This window comes from Uranotaenia lowii, chromosome 3 (genome assembly GCF_029784155.1).
Source record: "Uranotaenia lowii strain MFRU-FL chromosome 3, ASM2978415v1, whole genome shotgun sequence".
NCBI lineage: Eukaryota > Metazoa > Arthropoda > Insecta > Diptera > Culicidae > Uranotaenia > Uranotaenia lowii.
In genome coordinates, this window is record NC_073693.1 from 168,216,340 (window position 1) to 168,237,693 (window position 21,354).

A 21,354-nucleotide genomic window follows, 5' to 3' on the forward strand; every position below is an offset into this window, starting at 1 on the left:
TCTCGTGCTCTTCTTGTATTATGGCGATGTATGGCATTCCCATACTGTAAATCCTCAGTTAAATATGACTGTAACATTCCTTTTTTGATTTTATGCACAAACATTAAGCTATTGTAGGTAATCCTTTGCTTGACTGATAGCCGTTGAAGGATGTCCAGCATTACAGCACTAGGAGTGTAACGATTACAACGTATCTCAATTCTCATTATTTTGTTCTGGATCTTCTGTAGTCGCTTGATTTGCGAATCTGAAGCGTGAGGTAAAATTGTGGAGCAGTAATCAAAATGTGGCATAATAACTGACTTCACATAAATAATTTTTGACAAGATAATCAGAAATCTGTTTATTCGGCAAAGAACACCATATTTAATTGCTATGCATTACAAGGTCCCATGGCCGTAGGAACGGGGGGGGGGTTTTGGGGGTTAAACCCCCCCCATGAGGGTCCAAAAAAGCAAGCGAGGTATTCTACTCTACACTCAAAATTTTAAATCCATAATCATATTATGATAATAGAGCAAATATATTAAAGAAAAACAATCTAGACTAAAAATTAATGCCAAAACCTCAAAAATACATCCCAAGTTCAAAATTTTGCTACAGTTTTTTAAAATTCTCTCACTTGTTCATAGACTAAAGCTGTCAGAATTTTTTCAGCACGTATCCGGGCCGAACAAATTTGGGCTGTTTTATGTAAAAACCAGGCAGAATCCGGGTATCTAATTTCAAAATTTTCTACCAAAATCTAGACAATATCGGGCAATTTTGATCAAAACTTAGGAACTGCTCATCAAAAATCATGAAAAAAAACTTGAAAAAACCTTCCCCGATTTTTTTTTTGAAACTTGCTCCAAAAATTTTGTACGCATGAATAAAAAATATTTTACAACTCTATTTATTTTTAAAAGTTTGATTTTAAATGAGAATGAGAACAAACTCAGCTTTTCCAATGAAATCCGGGCAACCGGGTCAGACCAATTTTTATCCAAATTTTATATTAAATATCCATGCATATTTATATTACTTGTCGGACAATCTGGTGACCTTATCATAGAAATTCGTATTGAATATTAAATTTTAAATAAAACCCATTCTGGAGATTCTGATTCTATATTCCCATAACAAAAATTGTATTTCTACATATTTTCGTATTTCTGATTCTGTATCAAGTTGAAGATTCTTGATTTTCAATTCGAATAATCATAAGAAATCAGGAATGAAAAGCTGCTTTCCTGATTCGTTTTGCATTTCATATCAAATTTGAATCATGTTTTTTGAAATTGATTTGCATTTTCAATATTTTGATAATTATTTTCCGAATATGAAAAAAAGAAGAATTTTGTTTTACATTTTAAATCGAAGTTCTCAAACTTTATTCTAAAACAAAATTTAAACATTAAAAGCTTCTAAGTGGCAGTCCAAAGTTGAAAACTCAGATTCATATTCATCTTTTGAAATTCACATTTGAATTCTGATTCACAATACAGATTAAAAATAAATAATTGAAAAAATTAATTAAGATTAAACCAGCAATACAGAATTTAAATAAAAGATTCATGAATGATTGGCTCATAAAATTTTGATCTGGAATTAAGATTCGGAAATCGTATTTTTTGTACATTTCAGCAATGGTCGGTTAACACATTTCAGAAATGGTATAGAAATTCAGAAACATTTCAATTTTTGAATTCAGGTTCAGTATTCAGATTTAAAACTCAGGAATGAGTGAACGAGTTTTTCAATCAACATAAAATTGTAAAGGAATTCAAGAGAACATGAACATAAAAGTTTGCTTCTCAATTGCCAGATTTAATTTTTTTTAATCAGAAGAAGTTTCTACACACAATTCAGCTCAAAATCACATATATAATGTAGAATTTTAATTAATTTTCTGTCTTTTGTTTTATGCAAAATATCCATAATTATATTTAAAAAAATTACCCACAGGATTTTCATTATAGAATTGATTCGTTATGAAAAATATTTTCTGTTAAAAAAAACAAGTACCTATCTGTTCTTTACCTAAAAAATCTGCAAAAAATTCTGTATTTTCTCAGTGTATTGATTCACATTATTGATATTGAAGGTTTTTAAAGCTGAATTTCAAACTGAAATCATAAATTTAGTTTAAGTTTGCATCGAGTAAATTCGATCCGAAAATTTGTTATCGCTTTTTGTTTTTTTTTTTGAAAATTTTTATTTATTTTCTTCAAAGGTTAAATTCTTGAAATTTGCAAAAGAGTTTGGAAGATTGGGCTCGTATGATTTGAGCATAGAATACGGTTTAAAAAAAATTGAAGGCTATTTAGCTTAAAAAGAACTTATTTTATGCTTCGACCTACCATACTCTTAAACATTAAATTTTAACTTTCGATGAAAACAAATTCTATATATTTTGATCTAAAGGTTTCATAAAAAAATAAGCTCACCCTTTAAGCTAAGGACCATTTTTCAAAAGTTACTTTTTAATTCAAAAACTATAAATGAAAACTTAAAAATGAATAATCATATAAATAGTAACAATTATAATTTGTTTTTTTTTTTCGTACGTTGTTGAGCAAAACCTCATAGGTAAAAATCAGTCACCAAAACCCCCCCCATGAGTCGGTTCTTCCTACGGCCCTGCAAGGTCCAAGTTATCACCAGTCCAATAGGACACTGAATCATCTGCAAACAATTTAAGGTGACCGTATCGCAAACAAATTTTCAAGTCGTTGATGTATATAATAAACAAAATTGGTCCCAAGATACTGCCTTGAGAAACTCCCAATTTAATCTCTCTGTACTGCGAGAATGCAGAGCCAAACTTAGTTCTTTGCATCCTTTTACCTAAATAACTTTGAAACAACTTCAAGGCGGTGCCCTTTATACTTATCCTTACTAACTTACGATCAAAATATCTCCTGACTCAATAAAAGTCGTTTCACCGCTAATTCTAGCACTTTTTCTTCCAACTCTAACATGTGTATCGGTCGATATAATGTTGCTTGTCGCGTTTTCTTCTGTTTCTGCTCAGGGATAACAGTCGAAAACATGATGATTGACTCGTATTTATAATTTCGATCAACTAGCTGGCAAATAAAGTTAGGGAATCTTTGAAAACTTTCAATGAGACGTTATCAATGCCTGCCGTGGGTTTCATGTTTGTTTGTTTATTCAATCAACGGACCAAGTATAGGTCCAAATGACGACTCAAAGTTAAAGTTACATAAAATTTACATCTAATTAATGATTTCTTGATAATCTTATAACACTTCTTCGAAAAACATTCCGCGAATCGTCGAAGTCGAAGAGTTCGGAAAAGCGGTTGAACGTTTTCATCACACCGATGAATGCACTATTGGCTCCATAGTTGTTCAATCGAATGGGAACATACAGTTGAAGGTCCTGGTTTCTCAGTCCATGAGGTCTCACACTAAGAGGAATAGCTTCTAGTAGCGTAGGACAATCGATACGCGATGTCAGTAGATCGGCGACAAAAGAAGCTCGTGTTGCATTTCTTCGGGCTTGAAGGGTATCCATGTCAATAAGACGACATCGATGTTCGTAGCTTGGCATGTGGAATGGGTCTTGCCAGTTAAGGTGTCTGAGGGCATAACGCAAAAAGCGCCTCTGGATGGCCTCGAGCCGCTCATTACCGTTCTGGTAGTAAGGACACCAGACAGCTGAGGCGTATTCGAGGATGGATCGAACTATGCTGCAATACAGGCTCTTCAGGCAATACACGTCCTTGAATTCCTTGGCCACTCGGAATAAAAATCCGAGGCTTCTAGAAGCTTTATCGACGACGTAGTTCGTATGTGTTTTGAATTCCAGCTTACGGTCGAGTATTACGCCCAAATCATTGATGTGGTCCACCCGCGCAATGGACTCATCTCCTAAGAAGTACTCCGCGCAAAAGGCTGCCGTCTTCGTGAGAAACTGATGACTGCACATTTACTGCGATTCAAAGGCAGGCAGTTGATGTCGCACCACTTTGCGAAAAGCTTAAACTGGTTTTGTAGAAAATCAATGTCGTCCTGACCGTTTATGGCGTAAAACAGTTTAAGATCGTCAGCATAACAAAGTTTCGGGCCGTTAAGGAGTGTGAGCACATCGTTAAAATAGATTAAGAAGATAATCGGTCCTAAGTGACTACCTTGGGGCACACCAGAGGAAGCAGAGAACTGGCTGGAGAGAGTGTCTCCAGAGCGAACTGTCAATTTACGTCCAGTTAAGTAACTGCGGAACCAGCCAAGTAAAGGTCCGCAAAATCCTAAGCGCCCAAGCTTACCAATGGTGATATCGTGGTTCACCTTATCAAACGCTGCTGACAAATCGGTATAAATGGCGTCAGTTTGAGACTTAGCAGCAAAACTTTCGTGTACATAGGAGGTGAATGTCAACAGGTTAGTTGTCGTAGAGCGTTTGGGCATAAAACCGTGCTGATCGATTGAAAAATTTTGCTTACAGTACGAGAAAATCGGATCCATGACCACTAATTCGAATAGTTTGGAGATTGCACATAAAGCAGAAATTCCTCTATAGTTGTTGATATCTCTTCGGTCCCCCTTTTTATGGACTGGAAACATGTAGGCTTCCTTCCACAGTGAAGGGTAGGTGGCTCTGTCAAGAGAGGCTTGGAAGATGAGTCTTACAGGTGTCAGTAAAACAGGAATAAATCGTTTTAAAAAGGTAGATGGTATGCCGTCCGGGCCAGTAGAGAGGGAATTTTTGAGCTTTGCCGCTGCTTTAAATATGACCGCATCCTCTACAACAATCGTGCTCATGCTGAAGCCGAGTGGCGAAACATTCCTAACAGCATTCTCCACGTGTTCTCGGGATGTTGAAGCAGTAGCAAAGGTACTCGAGAATTTTTGAGCAAAGAGAGCACAGATTCCGCCATCAGAGTTCGCAGTGTTGCCATCCAGAAACATTTGAGTTGGAATACCAGGTTCGTTCCGCTGACTTTTGACATGCTTCCAGAACGATTTTGGGTTGGACTTGAGGTTACGTTGTACTCGAAAAAGATAATTTTGGTAACAACGCTTACTAGCTTTTTTATAAGCGGAGTTCAGTCTTCGATATGCATCCTTGCATGCATCCTCGATATGCATGTTGTTCACAATTTTCCAAAATTCTGGAAAAGAAACATTTTCAAAAGAGCTTAAACTTCTACAGTTATAATTTATCTGACTTAATCCGAAATTCGAACCAGCGGCAATGCTGTCATAGATTTTTTGACACTTTCAATGAAATAGTTGTTAAACTTCTCAGCAATATCCGATTTATTTGTATATTCAAGACCATCAAAACAAACTAACTAAACTTTGACACCATTTGGATTGGACAAACGTTTTAAAGATTTCCATAGAAGTTAACTAAAGAGACTACATACTATACTATGTTTACAATTGGCTCATTAAAGTTTACCATTATTCTTGTTTCGATGACTCAAGATCAAAGATTATAGTTCCACTAAGGATCATATTTTAATTTTTAAAACTACGCAATTAATTGATATTTTGATGGAAGTTTTTCTACCATTTTAGTAATTAAAAATCAGTTCATAATGGTTATTGTTCATAGGTTAATTAAAATACGTTCAAAGTCAGCATAGATAGGTGAAAATTGAAGCAGAAAAGGTATATGTTTTCAAGCTGCTAATAATATTATTTCATTTAATAAAATTAAGCAACAATAACAAATCTTGAATGAAAAGATCTCGATAAAGTGTTTTTTCAACATTTCGACAAGATTCATAAACATTCTTTGTCCAGCTCTTAGGAAAACTAAATTGTTCCAATCAGTTTTCGGCTAGTTTACGCAACCAAAAAATAGCACTAATTAACGTTTTGAAATTGTGTTTAGCTGTTAACCCTTTCCTTCCCATGGTAGCACAGGTGATCCACAACTTCGCATAGCTCACATTTGAACTGGGCGCTTTGGATCAACACCATTTTCTCATCGAATGTGCAGGTATGAATGAAGAATCATTGCACAAAATTTGAAGAAAATCGATTCACTAGTTTTTGCTCGGCAGATCAAAAGCTGCGCAAAAGTTGGATATTTTTTAAATTTAAATGAAGTCATCATTTGATGTTCAATAATTTCACAAGTTTTCATAATTATCCTCAAATAAAAATACTGACGTTCAGAAAATTGCTTGTGTAAGCAAAATCAAACGATGGTTTGCTTAGATTCCTACTAAAACATGTAAATTTTCGAATAAGTAAAGTGGAGCACAGGTGATACAATGGGAACAAAAGGTACTTTTCATCTTGCTAAGTTTTTTATCAATACTCATGAAATCCTTCCGTCAAAAGTTTTTTCCCTTCAGGAGAGGTATTTCATTCACTAAAATGACCACATGTTTCAAAATATTTGCAAAAGCTCATGATTTTTTCGAAAAAACGGCATGTTTTGTTTCTCTGGCGAAAAGTGTCATGGCCGCCATTGTTCAAGGCAAAACTGAAAATTTCGAAAATTTCAATAGTTTGACTTTTGAGGGCTGGATATACCCAAGAAATATTTCACAAAATAGGATCGTTTTAGTTTGTGATCAATGAGGTGATGAAATTTCAAGTATTTTTTCCGTTATTTCTTATTTTTCATTTGCACCCTCTGTGTTGTTATCTTCCCAATGGAGCATATATGATCCACCTCAAAACCCAAATTTATCAACAGGATCATGAAAATAGACTAAAATAATGCATCTTTTGTTCTAGAACTTCAGTTGAAAATCAATATTTCTATTTTTAAAACGTGAAAAACCTCGTGGGAAGGAAAGGGTTAAAATCCGCTGAAAAATGGCGGAGTTGTTCGACGTTGAAATCGAAGGGAAGAACTGGGCTTATACCTCCACGTTTAGATAAATCTTCTAAAACTCGTATATAACGAATGCAATCCAGTAAATTCAACGACAGCTTTGAAAATGGGACTATTCTTCACAGGACATATAAAACAGGAAACGCACAGGTTAACGTTTTAGACGTGTTTTATTAATTCAAGTCCCTCCGAAAGGTGAATTGATTGCCAGGTAAATACACTTCAATTTTACTTCACATATATACCTACTAAAATTCTTGTGAATAGTTAATGGAATCAAAGTGAAATTTGAAAATTTCAAATGATTCCGTTTATATAAGAGTTTTTTGAAAATTAAAATTTCTTTTGAAGTATTTTGATGAAAACTGCAAATAAATTTAAACAAATATTAAACATGCTTGAAGATAAATAGACATGGCGTATTTCGTCTTGCCTCGACATTTGAACAAAAATCGTTAAAATAACAATAATAAAAACAATTTAAATAGGAAAGTTTTCGTTGTATGTTGATTATCCACCATGGGTGCACGGATTCACCGCAGTTTCTGCCTAAGTATGTTTCCACAAGCATTATTTAGATTATTAAGTTCGACAAATCTCCAATGCAACGTGTACACCATACCCGGACCCCATGGCTTCGTATGAACTGTTATGGAGTGAATGCATTGTGTTGATGTAGGTAGGTATATTTTGGAAAAACAAGTCAATCAGGTGGGCTAGTTTACTTTACAGGCATTCCGGCATCCGTGTATATACCTGGCCAGCTTGCAACTGATGGAACATTATTATTATATAGTCAGTTATAAGAGGAAACACATCTTACCTGTCGGCCACTTATGGGATTTGAATCCAAAAGTTTTCTTGCCGATACCGGGAATCAAACACAGTACGCCTGGCATAAAAAAACCAGACTCGCGCCGGCCTATCCGCTAGACCACCTCGGCGCTCATTTAATTAGGAAAGTTTTCGTTGTATGAATTAAGTCAAAGTAATTGTTCATTATTGGAACAGATGACATGTTTTTTTGCATTCAAAAAGAAAAGTTGGAAAATTGCAAAAAAAAACTATGAAAAATGTTTGTATTCGTTGTTCTTCAAATTTAAGTAATATGGACCTTCTAAGTTTTGGTTTCATGTTGATATTTTCAGAAATGTTGAAGAATGTTGGTTTAGTGGAATACTGATGGTGCCGCATCTATGTTGCACTGCGCATTTCATACACAGTTCCCCTATATCCTAATGGCGCACTCAGTATATCCAAAGTTATATTTATGAAAATAACAGCGAGGCAATTCGTTTAAACGTTATTTAAAAATCTGAACTGGTCTGATTTTAAAATTATTCAATTGAATGTCATCAATTATCTATATTGAAAACGCAGGTTTCAGTGTTGGAATAGAGTTATCTTTATTCATGATTCGTCAGTCTAGTCGTTACATAACTACATAATTCATTAGTGAATGGTATTGTCGCACTCTTCTTCTCATATTCCCTAACCGGAAAAGAACTCATTGAGAAATATTCTTACCTTGAATACCTGGCAATACTGTAGTGTTACCACAAACCCAATTTGAGTATTTTCGCCTAACCGTGTGATGATGTAATCATTTGTACCGTGTTTATCATCATCATCTGTCATCAGCAATCATTGATCTATTGTTCTCGATTGCGAATTGGAAATAGCAAGAGGAACCAAAACAATATGTTTTGGTTCTGCTGCAATCGGCAGCAATGTGGATCCGCCGAAACCGTAAAGCCTAGTCCACACTAGGAGACGGTTCGTCTCGAGACGGTCTCAGCGTCTCCCATTTTCTTCGGGAGACACTGAGTCCGTCTCAGGTTTCCAACAACAACAACAGACAACAAAGTTCGTCTCATAACAAAAATCGCAGTTCATGTTGCTTAGTGTGGACTAGGCTTAAGTATCAACAATCTACACACATTCAGAAAACCACCTCAACAAATGATACTTTGATTCTATTCAAGTAATGCATAATGTAGACCTATAATTAATTCTTCTATCAACAAAACTGGATACTTTTTTCCTTATCTTTTGCATTTCTTTATTCTGAATATATACTTATACATAGAATTCATAAAATTTTCTTGTTTATTTTCAGAATCCTCAATGAAGTCATCATGGAGCTCCAAACGATAGTTTATATTATAGCACACTTTCTGGTAAGTTAACGTCGCTTTGATTACTACTACTACTAAGGGTCCAGCGCCGATTGACCGGCGCATAGGGCTGAGATAAAAGATCTCCACTGCTGGCGATCCGGAGCCAGCGTCTTCACTTGCTGCCAGCCGAGGTTCTCGTCAACTGTGCGGATTTCAGCGGCTAGACTTCGCCGCCACGAGCTTTTGGGCCTGCCTCTTCTTCGATGCCCGTCTGGATTCCAGTCAAGCGCCTCTCTGCAAATCTCGTTTTCATCTCTTCGCAGCGTGTGCCCAATCCATCTCCACTTACGTTCCCGAATCTCGATTTCTAGCGCCTTTTGATGACACCGGCGATGAAGTTCAACATTTGAGATCCAGTTGCCAGGCCACCAAGCGCGGATGATGTTCCGCAGGCAGCGATTCACAAAAACTTGCAGTTTTCGCGTCGTCACCGCATATGTGCACCAAGTTTCACACCCGTACAGCAATACGGATTTGACGTTTGAGTTGAAGATTCGGATCTTAGTTCGTAGAGAGATCTGGCGTGACCGCCAGATGTTTCGGAGACTCGCAAACGCAAATCGGGCTTTTCTGATCCGGGTCTCGATGTCCTTCTTGGTCCCACCATCAGGCGTAATCTGGCTACCAAGATACTGGAAGCACTCCACTGTCTCAACCTGTTGTCCAGCTACCACGAAATTGGAACGATTTTCTGTATTGATTTCCATCGACTTGGTCTTTCCGACATTGATTTTGAGACCTGCTGCCATGGAGCTTTCGGTGAGGTCGTCGAGTTTGCTCTGCATGTCTTGTTGTGTTTGGGCGAGCAAAACAATATCGTCTGCCAGGTCAAGGTCGTTCAGTTTCTCCATGGTTGAAGGATTCCACGGCAATCCTCGGTTTGGTCTACAGTCAATCGATCCAGTCAAGATCTCATCCATTACGATGAGAAAAAGCAGCGGTGACAAAATACATCCTTGTCTCACTCCAGCAGTTACCGGGATTGGTTCGGACAAGACACCGTCGTGCAAGACCTTGCACGAAAATCCCTCGTACTGTGCTTCGATGAGATGGATTAGTTTCTCTGGGACCCCTCGTCGTCTAAGAGCAGCCCAGATGTTTTCGTGGTTCAGTCGGTCAAATGCTTTTTCGAAATCAACGAACACCAGCAGAAGAGAGTCCTGGAATTCGTTGATTTGTTCCAGTATTATTCGTAGCGTTGTGATGTGGTCCACACATGATCGTCCGGATCGGAATCCAGCTTGTTGCCGTCGGAGTGTAGCGTCGATTTTCTCCTGGATCCTGTTCAGGATCACTTTGCAGAGGACTTTGAGGGTTGTACAGATCAAAGTTATGCCACGCCAGTTACCGCACTCTGTTAGGTCTCCTTTCTTTGGGACCTTTACGAGGATACCCTGCATCCAGTCGGCCGGGAATGTTGCAGTATCCCAAATGTCAGCGAATAGACGGTGCAACATTTGTGCTGACAAGGCAGGGTCGGCTTTGAGCATTTCAGCAGGAATGCAATCGATTCCAGGCGCTTTGTTGGATTTCATGTCCTTGATTGCCGCTTCTATTTCAGCCAGCGAGGGCGCTTCCGAGTTGACGCCATTAATGCGACTTACTGTTGGCGCCTCGAGCTGCGGGTTCTGTTGGCCATTGCTATTTGTAACTCGAAAAAGTTGATCAAAATGCTCAGTCCAACGCTTGAGCTGATCTGTTCGATCTGTCAGCAGCTGACCTGCTCGGTTTTTCAGCGGCATTCTTGCATTAGTCCTTGCACCACTAAGGCGGCGAGAAATATCATATAATAATCGGATATCTCCAATGGCGGCGGCTCTTTCTCCCTCTTCGGCTAGGGAGTTTGTCCAGGCTCTCTTGTCTCGTCTACAAGCTCGTTTAACTGCCTTTTCCAGCTCCGCATATCGTAAGCGGGCGGCTGCTTTGGCTGACCCGGTACATGCCTGCTCAATTCCGACTTTCGCCTTTCTCCGATCATCGATCATCCTCCAGGTTTCATCCGACATCCATTCACTTCGTCTTCCACAAACTTTACCGAGAGTACCATGGCTCGTCGTGATAAAGGCTTGATTAGTGTAAAATAAGTTCATTATTCAGTGAAGGTAGTTACATGTATAGTTAGCAACCATAAAATAATGGTAGACTAATTCACCTTTGCAAATTAGTCTAACATAAGTTTTCAAAACGGATGATAAGTGATTTAGCCGAGCCACTCGTTCAATGCTCGAGCAATTTAAAGTGAAGTCTTTTCGTATAAGCTGTCGTTACTTTTTGGCATTTACGTCCAGACAATAAATTGCCCCAGACGTGTACCTTTCAAAATTTAAATATAGAAATATTCAACCCGCAACTATCCATTAGTGAAAGGAGTACTCGACACAACATTGTGATTACCGTGTATGTGTTGATCCAAAAAACCGCCACGATACAGACCGCAGGCATTTCTGTACTGCCCCGATAGACTAGTTTGGTCCCTCCCGAGAGAGGTTCACGGCAAAGGCTACACCTAATCTGGGGTTTTGCCGTGGCCATTCGTTGCTATTCGAGCGGGTCTTACTTGTACTCTATCTAGCTATCCAGAAAAGGGAGTGGTTTAGTCTGCGGGTGACACGGTTTTTTTTAGATAATATCCGTTCGACTTAGGCTGCATGAATTATTTTTGTCCGCAGCTGTAAGGCTGTGAAATAAAGCGAAAAACTACTGAAGCAACTTTTGCTAACCATGTCAAATGATAAACTAAGTTGGGTTTGAGTATGGGTACAAGTTTCAAGAGGTGATAGACTTTTAAAGTATTATTAATGTCTTATTATATCTTGAAAACATTTAATTTTCTAAGGCCTAGGAGAGATCAAATTTTTTGTTTTCATAAAATTATTTATCTATTTAAGCAATATCATTCATTAAAAACCTTAATTATAACACAGAGAACAGACATACAAGCTAGCTCACGAAACTTGTGTAAAATTTCCAACGATAGTTTTGAACAATTTTTTTGTTTTTTGGCTGGGCCTTTTCGAAAACTGGCCACCTGGAAATTTGATTTATAACTTTTGAACGGCGCAATAGATGGCACTATTTCAAGTCAATTTCTAACGTATTTTTTGAATGTCAGCATTTGAAATTTTACAAACTTTTTGGAAGATTTTTTGTTCGAGCTTGTACGTCTGTTCTCTGTGATTATATTCGCAAAACATGAATATTGAAGCAAAAAGTTCATACTCATAAGATCTCAACAGAATTAGTTACTCTTGGGGAAATAACTACATACATATGTATATATATTAAAACCGGATATATTTACAACGAATTTAAATTTAAAAAAAGTGATTTCATTAGGTTGAAAACATATTAGACTTTCAATTATTGCCCAAAAAAGTCATTAGCAACCTAAGCTTTTTTAAATTGCACCTTCTGACTTCGAATCATACCCCATTCAAGCCTAATGTGCCCGAAGCTATTAATCTTTAAGAGTTGACTGATCTTGGATGTGCAGCATAGATGTGTGAGAAGCATTGAAAAAAGGGAAACAAATGAATGACAATGAAAGACTTGCGCCTTTGATTTGGTTGCTCATCTGAACATTAGTCAACTGGCTGATGACTGAACAAAAAACTTATTTCTGCAACTTTCGAAGCCTTCTCTACGAACACACTTAAACATACAGGGATGATTCATTCCTTCCTTCAGAAAGAAGAACGAAAAATCAAATGAAAACGTTTGAAAATTTAAAGTTTTTGATACATTTGTGATTTCATAACGCATAGTAATTTTTGGTTTTGTTCGAATTAAATTTTTTTCTGTCAAAAATGTTTATAAGAAAAAAGTGTAAATATGCTGCATACATTTAGGGGTTAGAAATACTACAAAATATTCTATTATCTTAGATCATCTAAATAAATCTTAAGATGGATGAAATTTTAATGTTAACAAACGCATAATGCTAAACAATCATATCCCAGCATATGGAAACGCAATTTATGAGATTTAGTACTGATTTGCATTTTGTTGCATTTTGCCCCAGTCAGCTAACTGAATTATAAAAATATTTGTTTAAAAATATTTGGTAATTTTCCGAAAAATATTTATACACCAACAGTGTTGGTGTTGGATAATGAAAGCAATATGAAGTTTGTAGGTGATATCATTAATCCAATCCGTCAAACAAGGTAAAGTTTTTTGCGGCATCGAAAAATGTAAAAATTTGTACATCTGTTGCTCGATTTTTAAAATTGGTTATGAGAATCAAAAACTTTAAAAACTAGGTCATCATCAATTTGTTAACATTCAATGATAACTTTATTACAGTATATTGATATGAAAATTGAATGAGTGTAGTGGTATACAATTGTTGCATGTAACCCTGCTTTTTCATGATGCCCCGTTTGACGGTATTTATGAAAGCCCTTTTGTTTGCCTTGAGAAGAACATCCGTGTATCTGTATATGTTTTCATCTTGTTCGGATTCATAACAACGAATATATTGCAAAAGCAATCAACAGCATATATGACCACCCTTTTTTCTGTCGACTGATACCAAATTTGAATTCAGGTAAATCCAAATCTGGATCTGCCTAATATGCCAAATTTGAAATCAGATCCATTTTCTGTCGTCTGATTCCAAATTTTAATCCAGGAATCTATAATCCGTTTTGATACACTTCCGCGTATAAATTTTCGTCCCAATCCCATGAATAATAATGCAATTATTTCTTAAACATTGTACAGTTCATATGGACGACCCCTTTCCTGTCGTCGTTCACAAAATTAGAAATCAGGAATCGATTTCCCATCCTGCAAATTTTTCATGTATGAATTTTCGTCTAGATCCGATGCCTGATAACGTAATAATTAGTATGGACCATCCCTTTCGCCGATTCTTTGTCCAACATTTTACTATTGAAATCAGTTGCCTATGCTGAAAAACTTTCATGTGCAAATTTTCATTAAAATGCTACGAATATTCACAAAAATATCACGAAGACAACGAACAATTAGTATATACGACCCTTTTCCTACCTCCGATCCAAAATATGTCTTCTGAAATCGATTGTCTGCCCCTCAAAATCTCGTGGACAAAATTTCATCTCAATCTGATGAATAGTCACAACAATAACGCAAAAGCAGTGAACAATTACTATGGATGACCTCTCCCGCGGATCCCTGACCCAAAATTTGACTCCTTAAATGTCTCAAAACTCCCGTGCGAATTTTTTTATCCCAATCGAATGTTTATTAGCGCCAATATCTCAAAAACTTTGACCAGTTAATATGGACTTTTTTAACGTTTTCCACAAAATTTGATATGTGACATCGATTGCTCATACCTGAAAACTTCTGTGTGAAAATTTTCATCTTAATCCGATGTATAATGACGTCAATATCGCTAAAACAGTGTTTGTGTTATATGGACGACCCCTTGTGGCGGTCAATAACACAAACTTTGAAAACTGAAATCGATTGCTCATTCCTGAGAACTTTCGTGTACCAATTTTCATTCTCATCCAATGTATAATAACGTCAAAATCGTAAAAAACAGTAAACAGTAATATGGACGATTCCTTTGGTCGATCGCTGACCAGGGTTGCCGAAAAACATTCTGTGATTTTACCCAAAAATTCTGTGATGTTTTTCTGTGATGCTGTGTCCTTCAATTTCATTGAAAGTTCATGGTAAATTGGGTCTTTTTAACATTTTAATTGGGAAAAATCAATAACCATCATACCTTTCTAATTCAAGGTAAGAAATCTTAATTTTATATCGGTAAAAAAATATAACTTCGAAATCCATTCAAAATTCAAAAAATCCGTGAAATTTGTGAGTATTTCAAAATTCTTTGTTTTGTGACACAGATTCTGTTGCGAAAGTTTGCTTAAAAATCTGTGAAATCACAGATTTTTCTGTGATTTCGGCAACCTATCCCCTGACCCTGAATTTGATACCTGTAATCTATTGCTCGTCCCTTAAAACTATCATGGTCAATTTTCATCTCCATACGATGTATAATAACGCCAATATCACTAAAACAATATTATGAGGATTCAGTTGACTTCATCCAGTTGAATTTGCTGCTAGATTCTATGGCAGAAAATGCTCATCGTGCCCGGATTAATTGTGCTTAAACTGCCCCAGTGGAAGTTATCATTATGTTCCTACAGTGACTGATTCTCAGCTTTCGGCAAAAAAAAATGAATTTTTACACTTTTTTATCTACTTTTTGAAGTTTCAGCCTGTTAGGAATTAGACTTTTTTAGTGTCTGAACACGAAACAATAAAATAGCTCACATATTATAGGGTAAGTGAGCCCTATTTTGGCATGGTCCTTATCTTGGCATGCCAACATGCCTTTTAAAGTTTTTCAGGTCCAAATTTAGCTAAAAAATGTTGAATATATTTTTATTGCGAAGAGAATAATTTGTTTCAAATATGTGCACACCGAGTTTTTTAATTGTTTGTACTACGATCTCCATCCGAGGCAATCATGTTAGAAACCACCGTATGAAAATCAGAAGAATTCACCTTTCTAGTGCAACTGTTAAATTCACATGCGATTTCAAACGCGGGCATTCATTTGAAAAATTTGCAATAAATACTCATGCCTACAGTTAAACTCGGCAAAAAATTAAAAAAAAATACTAGAACGACAAAAGAATGAATATTTATTTAGGTTTTGAATAGAAATTTAAAACTAATTCTGTTCCTTTTCTTGGCATGCAACTTCGATCGAAATACACCACCAGTGTTGGAAGCTGGAAAAAATACATGTTCATTGAAGAGGTATTTATGGGCTGATGTTTTCCATTAAAATTCATTTAAAACTACGCACAAATGTTTTCATACTTATTGGGTTGTATGATAAGACCGTTTCTATCAACTTAAGCTTCGAAATAAGTTGGAGAACATAAGTGATTCGACTAACTAAAAGTCATATCCAAGCATTTAAATGCAAAAATCGCTATTTGGGAACCATGAATCGAAGGTACATTGGTATGCGTGCCAACAGCATTTGCATTGCAGTCTGCCGAACAGAGACCACGTGGTCTCCTACAGAACACAGTGGGTCGAAAAATAAAAAAAAAACACTTAGTGAAATTAAGCAACTCACAAGACTTAAGACGTTTTTCTTATCAAAAACTGTTAGATCGATGGCAATTTATGACTTTAGTATATAAAATACATAATTAATTGAGTTTTAGGATCGTTTTCTATTGCTCGGGAACCATATACTCAGATTTAATTTTTTGGATTTTTGTTCTAGTTTTTTTTTGGGAAACAGAAACTATTTGGCGTGTCAAACCACTGCGCCACGCCCCGTGCATTCGAGATGGCTCTTGCTAGAAGCTCATAATCTCAGCTAACAAATTCAAAAGGGCAAAATTTTAAAATACCATTCTAAGAATTTTTCAATTTCTTACTTTATGAAGCCAAACTCCACAATATGAAGATAGTTGTTTGGTAGTGAAAATAACCCTTATAATCGTATGGTCTATAAAAAACCAAAAGAAATAATTTAAACAATGATTTATAAATGACAACATATCATGATGCACAAAACCATAGAAATGTCGTGAATGAATCTGTCTTTAGGTTTAGAATTCCTGAATTTGTCCAGTTAGCATTCAAGTCAGGAAATTCTCCAAAAAAAACTGAGAAAATCTAAGCAATTTTTTCAATATTTGGAAAAATGTAATCGATGAGAAAAGTTCAAAATAAGATAATTCAATTCAACGTTACAATACCACTTTCACAACAACCACGTTCAAGTCGTTTTTTTTAATAATTCGTTTATTTGACTCGGCTCAAACCTTTCAGTATTACTCCCGTTCAAGACGTATTTGATTTTTATTTTGACAAACTTCGCAAAAATGATGAACTGTGAAATCTTTTAAAAAAAAGGAATGTGTAATGAGGAATGTGAATCAATCGGTGCCAGATACGGATATTTTACCTCAATATTCTGGCAGCTGGACTACACCAACTTTTTTTTTTAAACTCTACGTTGAAAACCTGGACTAGTCTAGATCAGCCCATGCCATCTGAAATACTTTTCCTAGATTGATTGGCTTTATTCAGATTTTATAAGTCCTTCGTTAGTAACTTGTATCAACTATATAGATATTGGAAACATTTTTTGAAGGGTTTGGTTTAAAAAGTTTGCTTACAAAATATGTTAGTTTAGATTTCATCAAAGGGATTTAATGTTCATAAAGAAGAGAAAGTTCAAACCACTCGCGGTCATAATTCGTTTCTGAATCGGTCCCTCTGATGAAGGTTTGGTTGTCATTCATAAACCAATGATTCTTGTTCATACACAAATATTCTGAAACAACCTGAAGTGTTTATAATCATCACTTTGTTTGAATGAGTAAAAAGTTTAAAGTTTTAAAAATGAAAAAAAAATTGCGGAAATTCTGGACTTCCGACTTTTTTAAATGAAAGCTTATTTTGTTCTTCCCTTCCAACCAAATTTCATCAATGTTTTCAAAAGCCTTTTTGTTGTATGAGTGAAGCCTGGTGTTCCATCGTCGCATAGAACTTTACGCTCAGCTGACGTCATTCTGTCAGTGGCCTTATATTCTGAATAGCCAACGATTCTGTTAACTGTCAATTGAGCATTGTTGGTAAAGATCTATTGCCCATTGCTGGTGGCCAAGAATCGGATCATCGAAACGGCAAACAATTGGTACGGCGGCCAAGTAATTGGAGCACCGCAGTGAGTACTTTGCATACATTTTGCTCACATTCCTGAAAGTTCCATAAGGGTAAATACGGACGATAGTATTGACAAATTCTTTTTGATAATCTTGCTTCTTTGTGTCTTAATCAAATAAATCATGTAAAAAATGCCTGTAGTCGATATCTGGACTTATTATTTTCCAATTTGACTGATGATTTTTGTGTTGTAGAAGCTTCAGATCCAATTTGGAAAAACGAGGTCTTCCACACTGCTATCGAATTCTCAATCATATGTCCTGATCAAAAACGTTTACCAGATGATTACGAGTTTATAGAGACGTTTGACTTTTTTCATGCTAACTATAATATGATTAAAACAAAATTACAAGTTGTTGATTGGCAAACAATATTCCGAGCTGAAAACTCAACAGACAATCAAGTGGAGATTTTTTACAAAATTCTTGGTAATATTCTCAATGAATACGTTCCAACAAAATTAAAGCGACGAACAAATAATAACAAAAATCCGCCATGGTTCACGAAAGAGCTTGTGCATTTAAGAAATAAAAAGCAGAAGGCACATAAAAACTGGAAAAAGAATCCATCATTAGTCACTAAGTTAGAACACCAAGAAGCCAGTAATCGACTAGCAATACGCTTAAATACTTCTTTCCAAGACTATAATATAAAAATTGAGCAAAACATAAAATCGAACCCAAGAAACTTTTTTAGATATGTCAATACAAAATTAAAAAATAATAGTTTTCCATCTCGCATGCACTTTGGCAGCATAGAAGGTCAAAATTCCGACGAAATTTGTAATCTATTCGCCGACTTTTTCCAAAATGTTTACACTAGTTTTTCCGAGCAAGATCGTGATACTTCGTTTTTTAGTTATCTCTCTGATTCAACGGTACTTACTGTAGTAGAATCAATTTCCTTTGAAGAAATATGTAAAACCATTTCTTCCTTAGACAGCACTAAAGGGCCCGGGCCTGATGGAATTCCTCCACTTATTTTAAAAAATCTAGTAAATGAACTGAGTATGCCATTGTTTCTTCTATTTAACTCTTCATTGAAATCAGGTGTTTTTCCTCAAGTATGGAAAGAATCATTTCTTGTACCCATATTCAAATCAGGAAAAAAATCTGACATAAACAATTACAGGGGCATAGCCATTTTATCGTGCATACCAAAACTTTTCGAAGCTATAGTGAATGCAAAAATATATAACCAAATTAAAACACTCATTACTGAAAAGCAACATGGATTTGTTAAAGGAAGATCTACAGCCACTAATTTACTCGAGTTTGTTACCTATAATATTAGCTGTATGGATCGCGGTAATTCTGTACAGGCTTTATACACGGACTTCAGTAAAGCTTTTGACAGAATTGACATCCCCATGTTAATTTTTAAATTAAATAAACAGGGTTTCAGTTCACACCTACTGAAATGGATAAGGTCCTATTTAACGAACCGCTCACAAGTTGTTAGATTTAATGGTTCACTTTCAAAAAGTATCTCCGTTACTTCTGGTGTGCCTCAAGGCTCCCATCTCGGCCCCTTATTATTTATTTTATACGTAAATGATATAACTTGTCTTCTCAAGCAGTCAAATGTGCTAATTTATGCTGATGATATGAAACTTTATATGAAAGTGAATAGCGAAGAAGACTTTAGAATCTTTCAAAACGAAGTTAATGTATTTAACAAATGGTGCACTAAAAGTCTGCTCAAACTTAACGTGGCAAAATGTTCAAATATTGTATTTACCAGAAGAAAATGTCAGTCATATGAAATTGTCAAATTGGGAGATGATCCTGTCGAGAGAGTCAACAAGATTAGAGACCTTGGAGTTATATTGGACTCAAAACTTACCTTTGTAGATCACTATAACTCAATAATCCAGAAATCAAACGGTATGTTAGCATTTATAAAACGTTTCAGTTATAATTTTAAAGACCCATACACAATAAAAACATTGTACACAGCTTATGTTAGATCTATTCTTGAGTATTGTAGCGTTGTGTGGTCGCCTTTTCAAATTTTACATAAAAACCGTTTGGAATCAGTCCAGAAACAATTTGTTCTATTCGCTTTACGAAATTTAGGATGGTCTCAGAACCAATTACCTAGCTATGAATCACGTTGCCTGCTTATAAACATGGAAACATTAAGTGTAAGAAGAGAGTTTGCTGCAATCTGTTTTGTAAACGACATAATTAATCAGCGCGTTCAGTCTGCTTATCTACTAAATCAATTAAACTTTTATTGTCCTTGCCGTCATTTAAGAACAAGAAATCTTTTCATTATAACCTCTACTCGAACTGATTATGGAAAATATAGTCCTGTTAATTGTTTAATGTATAGTTATAATAAACATTATGAGAATATAGACTTAACTATGTCAAAACAGCAGCTGAAAAAAGGTTTTTACGGTAACAGGCACCGAAGAACCTGACTTTGTAAATGTAAAGAAAAATTATTATTATTAAGCTTATTTGAACATTGTAATCTCTAGGTTTAAGTTATTATATATATGTAGCCTACACTGTTTGGCGGAATAAATAAATTGACGAAAAATTGGCCTCAGCCATAACCTCAAATTTTGATTTGCTAGCGGCCTCACCAGTGATGCTAGGTTCGTTACTTGAATCAGTATTTGCATGTTTTAAACTAATTGTAATATTTCTGATTTTTTTTATTATTTTTAACTATCAACAGCTAAACGTTTGAATTCATTACGGGACGTCCCTAAGTGGATGAAGATAAGCCATCTTTTGCTAATGAATTTTCAAGGTGAATTCAAATCATCTGAAATATACTCTCATGTATTGCTTGGTAGATTAAAAAAGAGTTGTTTCTAACTTCTAAATGAATGCAAAATCATTCACTGTTACTAACAAGTTTATTAGCCCCGTTTATGTTGACTTTGAACTACGAGAAGTTGCTCATAAAAAGGGTTTTCAATAAAAATGCAATCAAAAAAATATAATCATTTTCCAAATATTAATGCACTTGGCAACCCTGAACACCCAAAAAAATCAAAACACGAACATCTGTGTATCGCTTTTCCACAGGACGAATTAGTCGATATAAGTACCGGAAAATCGCGTTTATCGTGCGCCCGTCTCAAAAATCGATCCTGTTCTCTCATGGTTTGAGGTTAGGGCTGAGGCCTTTTGCTAAGGTGGTGTTCGTGTAGAACTGTCAATATATCCTAATAGAGAAAACATATTTTTGTTGAACTCTAAGCAAGTTAGCAAGTAAATTCTTCAAAGGATGTTCTATGGTGCACTCAACAGGAAGGTTGGAATCTTGAAAAAATGGGTAAACCGTGCCTTAGGTGCCAAGGTCGGGTACATTTACCCCCATGTGGTTTAACTATAGGTGGGGACAACCAAAAACTTTAGTGTTAGTTTGTTGTATCCATACAGTTGTTTATGAACGATTGTGACGTAACACGACGCCGTCGCGGTGGCGAACGTTCAACGCACCAAGGAAGCCGTAGCAACGTCCCAGAATGTTTGTTATTGACGTTGAAGCATGTTGCTAAATTTTCGAGATGCCGTCGTGTTTTGAATGCATAATTATTCTCGGTGCGTTTAAAATTTAATTTTTCAATTTCATTTTTCGGGTTCTCGAAGTAGTTTGACGGATTCCGCTGCAAAAGGGAGTAGTTTGCTCCCAA

The 21,354-nt window shown here is 35.9% G+C and overlaps 1 protein-coding gene across 2 annotated transcripts in view; it reads left to right on the top strand.

Annotated features, from left to right (window-relative positions):
• The window catches only part of LOC129755451 (uncharacterized), a 217,580-nt gene that overhangs the window by 78,967 nt on the left and 117,259 nt on the right, over nt 1-21,354 (top strand). For both annotated transcript variants that reach the window (XM_055751955.1, XM_055751956.1), the window contains exon 3: nt 8,927-8,987. In XM_055751955.1, the coding sequence (XP_055607930.1) occupies nt 8,946-8,987 (42 nt within the window). In that variant the 5' untranslated portion in view covers nt 8,927-8,945. The remainder of the gene's footprint in view (nt 1-8,926; nt 8,988-21,354) is intronic.